This window comes from Cupressus sempervirens, chromosome 5 (genome assembly GCF_028749045.1).
Source record: "Cupressus sempervirens isolate cs-2001-9-10 chromosome 5, ASM2874904v1, whole genome shotgun sequence".
Classification (NCBI taxonomy): domain Eukaryota; kingdom Viridiplantae; phylum Streptophyta; class Pinopsida; order Cupressales; family Cupressaceae; genus Cupressus; species Cupressus sempervirens.
This window is the reverse complement of record NC_143122.1, coordinates 741,890,709-741,903,330: the sequence shown is the minus strand read 5'-3', so window position 1 is coordinate 741,903,330 and position 12,622 is coordinate 741,890,709. Positions and strand designations below refer to the sequence as shown.

Below are 12,622 nucleotides of genomic sequence, written 5' to 3'. Positions count from 1 at the left end.
TGAACTATGATCCCAACAAAGTAATATCATCATATCATTCACTGTAAAAATATTGTGCAGATTACAATTTATTTAGAGTACAACTTTGAACCTGATGATATAAAGCCAATCTTGGCACTGCCTTATTAAACAACAAAACATCGATGCCCAATGGGAAAGAGAATGCAACTCCAAGAATACAGTCCTCACAATAGTGATTTACAATGTGACGTCAAGTCATGAATTTGTAAACACACACCAATTTATTTCTGCCAACCATTGATTGCTGGTTACTCTACACACTGTATTGATTCCACAGATCTGCCAACTTGCAAATGTCTATAGCAACAGATTTGAAATGCCAATGCATAAGGAAAAGGTATGCAATAGGTTTCAGCAAGGATGTGAGACAATGCAGATTGCCCTCTTTGCGTTATTCCTCTTGGACACTTAACTATCCAGCAGCAAACCAATGCTCAGCTTGACGTCTAACTGAAACAACCTTAGATGCAGCCCAAATGATAAAACAACAGTCCCACTCTCTCCAATCGATTATCAAATCGATTTCCAGATGCACACAGTACAATCAATTTCATTCAAAATACTTATCTCTGTAACGACAGTAATCATAGCAGGAGATTTGACAGATGTATACTCTAGCACAAATGTCATTGAAAGAACTCGGAAATTCTTCAAACCCTCGCCAGGTGATATGAGCAAATATATATAATTCAGCATTGTTCTCCTTAGCTATAGGAATACAGTAGGAGAAAGTTAGCCAATTGTATACTTCAATAGAATTGCCAAGAACTTTTCAATCGAGACCCTTATATTTCAGCAAGGGCTCATAAGTCAAAAATCAGGAAAAGCCACAAAGGCACAAAAGAAAATATATATTCAAGCATGCTTTTCCTAGTGATGAGCTCTCATTTATAACATTTCGTTGGCCAAAGTTTCCTAAAAAGCTCCACTTCAGAATTTGTGGAAGTTTTCCAAAAGAACTCAACACTAGAAACTTTCCAACATGCTTTTAGAAATATCTCTTGAAGTCATTATTATAATAATATAAACATTATTATAATAATGCAACTCAACAATTAATAACTAAATAAGAGTTCATGCAATTTATTACTTTATTTATTGTAGGTGACGACCAACTGTTGAAGCCACCCACTGCATTGCCAAAAATAGACTTACTAAAAATAGTAAGTCCACAATTGAGACCCCCAAAACACTGTCAACTCACGAGGGTCGCTATGATGTGCTAACTCCATCAACTACGTAGACCTGCCAAATTCAGGAACATTACACCGTCCCTCATTCCTGTCCTCCCTCCATCCCCCTGGCGTCCCCAAATCAAGGCCCCTTTGTCCCCCTATCTCGGAAGCTTGTCCCTCTGTCCCCTCATCTCCCCATCTCCCAAGGTAGTGTAACTATAGTAATCACCTAGTTGCAGTTTGTGCTTTTACTTGCAGGTTGTAATTTGTGTCTTTTATTTTGGGGCTGTTTTGTGAATGTTTTCACGTTCCTCAACTCTCCTTATCATGACCTTGTTATGAAATATTAATGCAAGTTAGTATAGGATTTAAGTGTTGATCAATAGGGGAAATTTCACTGTTTTTTTAATAGTCATGTCTTCAGTATCCGTAAGCTTTTGGTGCATCACCTATTAGATAAAGTTCAGTTTTAGGTTTATTTCTGCATCTTTCTCTCTTTACCTACCAAGTTCCCTACCAATTTCAGTTCGTTTTAGTTACAAGAGACAAGAGCTTAGGTGATTATCCCAAGGAGCCAGTCTATAACTTGGAGATTCACTCAGCTTCATAGGAAAATCCCATTGCCTATGAGTGGTTCAATGTTACTTGAAATTTCCAGTTCTTTTCATTGAGTTTGGTTGGGTGCAAATTTAAGGTCTTAATAGTCTCATAGGATGGTGTTAGAGATCTGAGAATTTTTAGTACTACTGCATTGTTTGATATAATTCCTTGTGTGTTGTTTATCCCTATTTCGATCTTTGTGATTCTTTATACATAAGCTCTGATGGTCTCATCTTCCTGCATTCTAGCATTCTTTAATCTAGCATTCCAGTTTTACAACTATGCCTTCTCTATATATTCATCTCCTCCATACAACTTTTCTAATTTAATGCAAATCTCATAAGTAGAATCAAGTTCTTTTATCTTAGTAAACTTTGCCTTAGATAATGCACTAATCAATGCTTCCCTTACAATCATGTTGTACTGAAATTGCTTCTTTTCCTTATCTATGCATGAAGATTGTAATGTTCCAAAGTCGAACTTGGCCTGAAGGCGATATCGATCCAAAGGAAATATTGGCCGGAAGGGGATTTCATCTAGAAAGGGATCTCTATCCAGAGGCAATCTCGATCTGAAGGGAATCTTGACCGAAAGGCAATATCTTCCTGAAGGGGGTCTCGACCCAAAGGCAATGACTTTCCTAAGGGGACCTCGACCCAAAGGCAATCGCTTTGATACCACTGTAATGTTTTGAAGGTGAACTCAACCTGAAGGCGACCTTGATCCAAATGAAATATTGGCCCAAAGGGAATTTTTTCCTGAACGGGATCTCTGTTTGGAGGCAATCTTGATCCGAAGGGAATCTTTACGCGAAGACAATATCTTCCTAAAGGGGGTCTCGACCCGAAGGCAATGACTTCACGAAGGGGATCTTGACTTGAAGGCAATCGCTCTGATACCACTGTAATATTCCTATCCTACCGTACTCCAGTCTATATTGATTTCTCCACCAACACAACAGGTAGCCATACAGTAGGTGGGTGACTGTTTGTAGAGGTCGTACAGTACAAAAAGGTGAAGATGTACTACAGCTTAAATATCTATACAATATTCTATATTAATTGTAACAGATTTCCACAATCCATAAAATTCTGTATTCGCTTCTGGGTTTGATTGTGTATGTTTTTTTTTAACATCAACGTTTTGGATCATACTCTATAATCCATCATTCTGTTTCTTAGCTCTCTTTATCATCCTGATGATGGATCATAGAGTATGATCCGAAACGTTGATGTTAAAAAAAACATACACAATCAAACCCAGAAGCGAATACAAAATATTCTATATGTTCGTACGGTTGCAAAATGTGAAGCCATACAATTAAGGAGGGAAGACCATACGATGTAATGGGGTATTTATACAATTGGGTTGCAAGGCCGAACGATTTGAGTGGGATGGTCGTGCGGTGCAAGAGTTGACCGTATAGTGTACAATTGAAGGGGGTTGTATAGTGGAGGCAAGGACAACGAGCAACACATGTACGAATGGGTGCAGAGATGTTAATAGCCTTCAGTCCACCAAACAAGATGCACAATAATACGCACAAGACACCAATTTGGAACCAAATCTATATTATAGTTGCAAATAATGATAGCGCTCCAATTTGTCATATTTGAGCAAAACCATACAGGCTGAATAGGGTGAGGGTTGAATCCCACTGAAACTAGACTAGCCAAGTAGGGAAGATCTTTCACTTTTGAAATGGCGAACAATAGAGAATCCTAACCGAAATTCACAGTATTATAAAATATAATTCAAATTGCATTACTAACAACTACTTACATGACGCACATAAATACCCCTCTGGAGAAAACTCTTGAGGGTTTACAAAAGAGTGCCAACACGACAAACACCTATGAATAATTAATAAAAATTGGGCCCTGTTATTAAATAATTAAAGGTCCAAATAATATTATTTAAATTTTGGGACCCTTAATTTTTTAAAACATTTTATTAAAATTGGGGACATTACAAAGATAGCTCTCTTTTTGTTTTGATATTGATCTTCTATTTTGTGATTATCCAATAATCAATTCCCATACATATTAGATGTGTTCTCATCTTGTTCTTCCAACTGTCATAATTATTACCATCAAATCTAGGACTCTCCTTCCTATATGCCACTATAGATCTCCTCAAGTTGCTAAGCTTCCTTCTCAAAGAGGACCTGATACCAATTATTAAAAAGTAACGGACACACCTCAACTGGGGTGGGGGGGAGGGCGAATCAATACTAGACAATTATAATTAAAAATTTTGTTTTTGGATTTGATTGTGTAGTGCCTCTCCCATTTGACTTTTGTAAGTCGTCCTGATGGATGCAACCTTGCTGATCTTTTGTTGTGATGGATCTTGATTGTGACCCTGAGTGGTCTATACCGTTGAGGTGTTTGGATTTTTTTTTTTTATCAGTTGTTTTGATTATGCTTCTGACTGATCTTTGAGATTATGATGTGATTTTTGGTTCACTGAGGTTTGTACCAGTGGTTACCAAGATCGATGTGGTATCATGAGGTTGTTCCGTGATTACCCTGAGATGTGTGCAGAGATTGCACTATGTTCTTTTACCATGCTACACTGGACGAGGTTCCTATAGCAGTGGTTAGTCATGTTTATGACTGTGTTTGCTTATGTGTTTTAAATGCCTTTTAAATGCAGAGTAGTCAATCTTTATTAAATGCATTAGTGATTAGAAATGGTTTGTTCATGTTGGATTCTTTGGTTCTGTGCTGTAGACATTTACCTTGTTACATTTCTGATTAGAGAGATATTTGTTACTCATGTTATGTTTTACATTTGAGATGACCTTAGGGTCAGATGTTACTCTTTGATTCCAGTATCATAGATCTTAGACTACTATGTTGTTCAGTTAATCATATTGCATGATGATGCCATTTTGAGACAACAGTGTGTTTTATGATGATATTTGGTTATTTGGTATTTGGACATACCTCTGATTTTGTTATGTGATGGATTTAATGCTATGGTTATTTACTTCATTCCTGCATTGCTATGCCTTATGCGAACGTGAGTGATGTAAATAGATTATTTTAATATAATTAAATAAATGGTTAAATTAGGTCATTTAACACATTATTGCTTCGACCATGTTATTATATGCAATTGCACTTGATCGTGTTGTTTAGTGTGCAGGATTTATATCCCTGGCAGTGGCACATGGAGTTAGTGATTCAGCCATTCATATTTTACCAATGTCGTCCTTATATGGTCGACGTATCCTTTATTAAATGTTTAAATTAAACCATTCGGTGATTATTAAATCCGAACTCATTTGCATTTGTGATTAGACCAGTGAGCGTGTCTGTGCATTTAGAGTTTCGCTTTTTCGCGAAAGTTGTTTAGGTGATTTATGTGTTTTTGGGTTTTTGGGCTTTTTAATTGATTTATTTTAATTTCTGGCAGCTTTGCCATAGATAAATTTCTATTTATAGGAATAGCCTGTTTTTGTTTGGGTCGATTCGGGGTTTAACTAGATTGGCTGGTTAAATGCCCTAATCGATTATTCACCAAAAAAGTGAATAAATATCCAAAGAGGAATTTAATTCCTCACTTCTCACTTTTGAATTGGAAAGTTGGAGTGTAAAACCCAAAATCCTCTTCATGAGGATCGACTGTTTTGTTTGTTGTGGGAGCTACGGGCGTGGGATCGTCGTGAGGTTGGGCTCGTTGGATCCAGCTCGGGAAAACTTTGGATTGCCGCGATTTTCAGCTACTGCGGGATATTTATTTTATGATTCAGATTCCCGTTTTGCCCTTTGGGCTATGAGGTAGGGCTTTCCTGTTTTATTGTTTTTGCTCTGTTTCTGCTTTTGTTTTTGGTAGCCGTTTGGTTGGAGGTTGAGAACTAGTGTTCCCCTCCGTTTCTGTATGTTAGTTCTACTCAGTTGGGCGGGTATGAACATTTCCCTTTTTTTGGGATGAGGGTTTGAGATTTTGCACCATTATGCTGGCCGTTTTTGCATACGGTGTCCGATTTCATTTATTTTTGGATTTTTGGGGTTTTCGAACCCAAAGGCCAAATGGGTTTTAATTTTAAAATTTTTCTAAAATTTGGAGTTTTTACCTCTTTTTGCGTGCCACCCTGTTTTCTCGAGTTTTCTTGGCACAATGTGGGTCGTGGACTTGGATGATCCGTTTGGATATCAGTCAAACCACTTTTGCACTTTTATGTTGCATTGGGATGCGTGTTGCATCCGCACTCCCGACGTTGTGTTCGGTTGAGTGATTTTATACCTATTATGGTTTCTGTTGGACCTTTGCTTTTGTTTCATGAGCACTAGGATTCGTGTAGAATCCATACTCTCGGATTGAGGCCGGTTGAGTAAGTTCATGACTTTTGGTTTTGTTACATCATTGGGATTCGTGTAGAATCCATACTCTCGGATTGAGGCCGGTTGAGTGATTTTATGATGTATGGTTTTATTGGCTTTGGGATTCGTGTAGAATCCATCCTTCTTGTGTTGCTTTCAGTTGGGTGTTTTCTTTGCATTGTGTTCTCATTCCTATCCTTGTGTTATGATCTTCGTGATGGTGGTGCGCCACACACGAGTACGTCCGCGTACATTTGTTGGGTGACTTGCGAGGTCCGATCTTCTGTGGATTTGTCGGAAGTTATGATCATTGGGGTTGGTATGGGAGTATGCATGCCCACGGGCACTTGTTGTAGGATGAGCTTTGGTAGGGTAGGGTAGCATATGGAGGGGGCTTATATCTCGCAACCTGGTGACCTTAGTCCCATAGAGTTGGCGGAGGATAGGAAGTTTTAAATAAGTGATAATTAAAGAAAATGTGACTGGTAATAAAACTTAAGATAATAAAATGTGTGTGCGGGGCCCTCCATTGAGGAGTTGAAACGCACGATCCAAGCTTGGGCTTTTCGATCCCAAGCGACTCTCCATGATGCTAGTCCTTACATAGTAGCCTATTGAGTGTCTGACCAAGACTTGTACTCCTTGCATTGTCTTAGGTTCTTGGTTGCAGCCATCATACTGTCTAGCGTGAGTGTTAGCCATGGATGTTGTGTTTTATGTGGGTTTGTGGTTGAATCATTATCTCCATCGGCACGACGGGTGTGGACCTACGGGTGCCATGTGGTTGGGAGGCGTAGCTACCTTCACCACTGCTAGGGACTGGTGTACAGAGACGGTCTTTTGTCCTAGTGCGACCGTTGCTGGATGTTTTCACTTGGTACTTCAGGTTCCGGAGTATGCTTTCTTGTGATTTATGCTTTCTTTGGGATGCTTGGATATCATGTTTAGATGATGTTAGTTTACTTGACGCATTCCCTTATCATGATGTTTAGCATATGATTAGATGATGTTATTTGATTTAGTAGTATATCTGTTGCTTATTGCTGTTTAGCATGCGATAGGTGATGTTATCTACGGTAGGATTATCTTATGCATTATCACTAGCATGTTAGATTTTCTTATGCTTATATTGTTGCATGTTTTAGTAGTGACGTCCCTATTACGACAGTACTGACGATTTGGTTGGTGGCTTGGGATGTTACGTGCGGGGGATGGCTAGGACCCACGATGGTCTTATGATGCTATTGACGGTTGGGAGGAACTGCGTACTTAGTTTGTTTGTTCAGTTCATTGCGATGTTGCTTTTGTTCTCTTCGATGTTTATTTCAGTGTATTTTTTGCTGCTATAGTTTAGATGGATAGATGTTCTTTTTTTTGTGTTGTTCTTGCACTCGAGTGTTCATTCCTCGATTTGCGTGGATCCGGTACTCCCTAGTGTGGAAGTTCTTTGCTTTATTTTGGTCCCATTTGCTTCTGGGAGTGTTTTTGTTTTCTATGGGTGACATTTGTTCAGTATGGTGCGACACTTTAAAAAGTATCGCACGCCTATGCAAACTATGTCGTACGACACTGTAAAGTATCGCACGCCTTCTTGAGAAATGTCGTACGACACTGGAAGAGTGTCGCACGCCTTCTTGAGAAATGTCGTACGATGCTGAAAAGTGTCGCATGCCTTCTTGAGAAATGTCGTACGACACTGGAAGAGTGTCGCACGCCTTAAGGAGAAGTGTCGCCCTCCCTTAGTAAAAAGTGTCGCACGATTTTTGTGAAAAACCTGCGCGTGCCGGCAGCGGGCACTTTTCTTCGTGATTCAAACTTTTTGAGAGTGGTTTTGGATACCCTTTTGGGCGTTCTTCGACCCTATGCTATTGCATTTTGAATTCTGTCGTTTTCTCTTGAAATCGAGTTTTACGACATGCATTATAACATTTTCACAAACACTTGGCACACATTCAATAGTATATGAAAAATTTGGAAACTCTTTCAATCTGCTAATAAAGGGTGATTTTTAAATGTAGATGTGCACTTACAGCTGCCTTAAAGGCTACAACAACTATGAAGTGACATTAAAATGCATAATACACATCATAACATTTTCACAAACACTTGGCACACATTCAATAGTATATGAAAAATCTGGAAACTCTTTCAATCTGCTAATAAAGGGTGATTTTTAAATGTAGATGTGCACTTACAGCTGCCTTAAAGGCTACAATAACTATTCAGACTTGTATTCAACAATTATTATGCAAAATATCAAAATTTGACAGAAGAAACCTGGAATTAGTTGCCGTAGTATTTTGCAGATGTAGTCGGCCAGCCCTCCAAACTTCTAATCAGCCAAAAAAACAAGTAAAGTTGATACCAACACTGTTCACGCCGTACTGTAGCAAAATACTGTTCATGCTGACTGTAGCAAAATACTGTTCATGCGGCACTATAGCAATAACTAACTTCAGATCTGCACCTCAAACCCTTGTAAATTTCTTTATGCAAATGCCCCAAATGAAACCCAGTGTGTTCCCTGAAGTGAAAACACCCTTGATCCTCCTGACTGTGTCTTCCAACAGCGAAGAGAATGCTAGCAAAGAGGGATTCCGTCCTCCAAGCCCGATAATCAGATATCCAGCAACATAACATTAATCTTCATCCAAGCATACAAGAAAAAGCTCTTCCATTTCTTTTATAGTGTTCTCACAAGAGCTCAATCCTTCGTTTTCTCAATGTGGGATAAAACATAACTCCCTTTATGTACCTTATGTCTCCAATGTGTTATAAAAATAAAGGGAACTCTTTTAATTTAAATATTTCCCACAAACTATAGTCTATGCATTAATAAAGTTAAATATTTAAATTTAACTTTATAAAATGGCTTTATCAATGCATAACAAATCTTATCAATGATAAATAAGTTTTCCTGTCGATTTTAAACAATTACCATCGACATACCACTGTGACTGAATGTCCGGCCATGTCCAAGATGACTTACTATAAATAGTAAGTATGCCCAAAGTTGCCTCAGAACCCCTTAGAAAGACCTGCAACTGAAACTGTCTAGGCCAAATGGCCTCTAAGCCCCTTTAATGTCCTAGTTAGCCTACGGGACTATGGGGAAATAGGCTAACGGCAACATCATGCTATGAATGCTAGAAAGGGGACATTACAGCCCCAACATCTCTGTATATGGTGTGTTCTCGACAGCTACAAGGACACAATTTTCAATAAACAGTTTGCCAAGAAAAAGTTTGACTTAAAGTAACCAATTTTTATTCCCTTAAGGAAATTAAAAAAATAGATTCAACAATAACTAAAAGAAAGTTGGACAACTACTGCAATCATCTCAAGAGTTTCTGGATTTGATTGTGTTTAATGTTTTTTTGCATCAACATTTTGAATAACACTTTGTGATGAAACATAGCATAAGAGAACAGAAGGAAGGATGGATCACAAAGTGTAATTCGAAATGGTGATGCAAAAAACATTAAACACAAGTGCATCCAGAAACTCTTGAAATGGCAGTCATGTATTGTGGAAATCTCTTTCCTTTGATTTTAACTACTGCAATGTTGTACTCAATCCAAAGAAAAATATACCCATTTCCACTATAATAACATGTCTTCCACTGTTTACTGTGAGGAGCATTGGGTCTACAAAAGAATTTACAAGGATCTCTATGTGGATTGTTCTCATATGGTTCAGCACGTGTGGTGCTCATGACAGGCATAGTATCATAGTGGTCTTTAAGTTTTATTGGTACTTCTTTCTGCAATACTAGTCTTAAGATGTTTTTTCTCAGATTTTGTACACAGGAAAGTACTTGCAGCATCATTTGTTTCCCTTCACTTTGCCATCGCTTCCTTCTCAATGTTGGCACTAGCATCCTGTAATCTCTCCTCCCCATGAGGGTCTGGATACATGGCCTTCTTCGCTTATGCACTCATGGACGCCAACACTCCTTGCTCATTCGACTTGTCGATGCTCAACAGTTTGTGCTTTAACTGGCAGGAAGCTGTTTTTGTTAGTGCTTGAATAGTTTATCCTCAATCTAAAAATCTTGCTCGAAGCCTTAACCGTTGACACTTTGAAACTTGTATTTGGGGCAAAAATGTAAAGCCAAACCCCCTTTATCTTGAGGAGTGTGAATGTTTGTAGGTTCCTTGGGTTTTAGGTTTAATTAAGTCTTAGGGAGCTTCTTGTATAATTTGAATAATGGTTATACCATGCACATTGTTCTGTTCTTGGTTGGCTTGAAATAGACAAATTAGACTAGTAACAAGTACATGAATTCCTTTGCATTGTTCTTTCATTCTTTTTGTTAGTCTTTCAAATTTGTTTTATTGTTGCTCACTCTCGGATTACAATACATAATAATTTGTTGCCCCATGGGTCACCCTTAGGTCTTTGATCAATTGTGATTGGAAACATGTGTATTTCTTACTACGTATTATTTCATGTTCAACGTTTCAAGATCTTAACAAATTGTGAACATGTGCCTGTCTGGAATGATGTGATTATCCGATTTCAATAGATATGACACCTATTTGAATGTTTGATAATTGTACTACTCTATCCTGGTTTATTTGTCAGCCTCACTGTAAGTTGAGAATTTGAAGGTGTTGCAGATGCATTGCAGTAATCATAAATAGCATATGATTTGATGAATTTGGCTTCTATCAAATCTTTTAAAATGAAAAATGTGTTTTTTCTATGTATGGTATGACACATAGTTTTCAGACTCGGACTCAGAGAGTACTCGGCAGGCCCAAAATTTTCAACTTGGCAAAAATTCAGAGAAAACTTAACAAAAACTCGGGCAAAACTCGGCAACTTGGAAAGAACAAAAATAAAATCTCTTAAAGAAACATGTTTTTTTTTGTAAAATTCAAAAACAAAATGTGTTAAATTAAGAATTGACATCTTGAAAGAGAAAATGCATGCTTTTATAGAAATAAATAGTATGTGAAAAACATATTTCAACCATCGCTTTACTTGCTTTGATATTTCTACCCATGATTTTTTGTATCTATAAAAATGCGAGAGTTAAACTTGAGAGTACTCGCCCAACCAAAAAAATTGAGAGTACTCAGCAACTTCGGGAGTACTCGGAGAGTTTGCAAACTATGGTATGACATAATTCAATATCTTTTTGTTTTATATAGTAACATGCAATTCATTCTTGTAATTATTTCTCTATAACAAAAATACTCTATTTGACAGTTTTTTCTAAATTGCAGGCCAATATACTTGTTTTCCCAGAACTAAATGCAGGAAATATTGCCTATAAAGCTGTTCAGCAGGTAATTCATTTTCATAATTTCTTCATAAATGTTCTGTCTGACAGCAATTTGTACTCTACTAATCGTTTTCTTAAAATATCCACAGGAAAAGCTCTCTTGCACATCATTATTTCATATGTGATTTTTATTTACTACTTTATGTGGTTATTTAACCATTGGATTATAAACTCTGCAAGATTACCCTTTGTTACCCTAAGAATGTACTATTTAGACAAACTAGATCCACAGACCTTAAGACAATTTTATTAAGACGGAGCCAGCTGCAAAATCTACCCATTTCTGCCTGGAATTCAAAATGTAAACTCATTTAAGTGTGTCTGTCATTGTCTCATATGTGCTTTTTAATTCTAGAAGAAATAAGCATTGTAAGTGGCAGCTAAAGCCATATAGATTTATAAGAGATGTACTTCCACTCTTAGGCTGCACTTATCTGCCTTCCCAGCTGTCATTCAATTTCATAATTTCGCTTGAAAATTTGGACTGTACCTTTTCATCTCGCAATCTGCACAAGTGAATAATGTTATTTAAGGATATCACTAAACTTTTTCTTTCTTTGACATTTCACAGAGCAGTGGAGCAATAAGCATGGGTCCATTGCTTCAAGGTTTACGCAAACCAATCAATGATCTAAGCAGGGGATGTACTGTAGATGATATTATATCCACAGTAGTCATGACAGCTTTGCAAGCTGCTCATCAGAAAAAGAAGCAAACTTCTATCAAATGATGAAATTTTGCTTCCAAGTCCTGTATAAGTCGATCAATCTTTACCAGTGTAGAATTTGTATATAGTATAAATTGACCCTTCTTTACCAACCATCAGCTGACATGAAAACATAATAATTGCAGAGCTATTTTCTAGATCATTAAGGGAGCTTGCTCATGAGACGAAAAAATGTTTCCTTATTTCAAGTGTAGGTGTTTTTGAGTGTAGTTCGTTATGAGATGATTGTACCATAAAGTTGGCTACAAATATTTATGTGTACACATCTTGGAATGTTTAGATGAAAGTGTTTTCTCAGTATTATGCTAGTTCAAAGCCAATATCTGAAATGACAATGGATGTAGCATGTTAAGAGGGAAGAGTTTTAGTTGAGCGAGACCAATAAAGTTCATATAATGAAGGAACCTAATCTGAAAGGCACTATAGAAGATACTATTATATTATAAGTGAAACATAAGTTGTTGAGTCCTTCTAA

The 12,622-nt window shown here is 37.4% G+C and overlaps 1 protein-coding gene across 1 annotated transcript in view; it reads left to right on the top strand.

The window, feature by feature from the left end:
• The window catches only part of LOC149558056 (uncharacterized), a 233,979-nt gene extending 221,357 nt beyond the window's left edge, over positions 1-12,622 (top strand). Inside the window, exons 9-10 of the mRNA XM_089832467.1 lie at positions 11,362-11,424; positions 11,992-12,622. Coding sequence (XP_089688593.1) covers positions 11,362-11,424; positions 11,992-12,150 — 222 coding nt within the window. The 3' untranslated portion in view covers positions 12,151-12,622. The remainder of the gene's footprint in view (positions 1-11,361; positions 11,425-11,991) is intronic.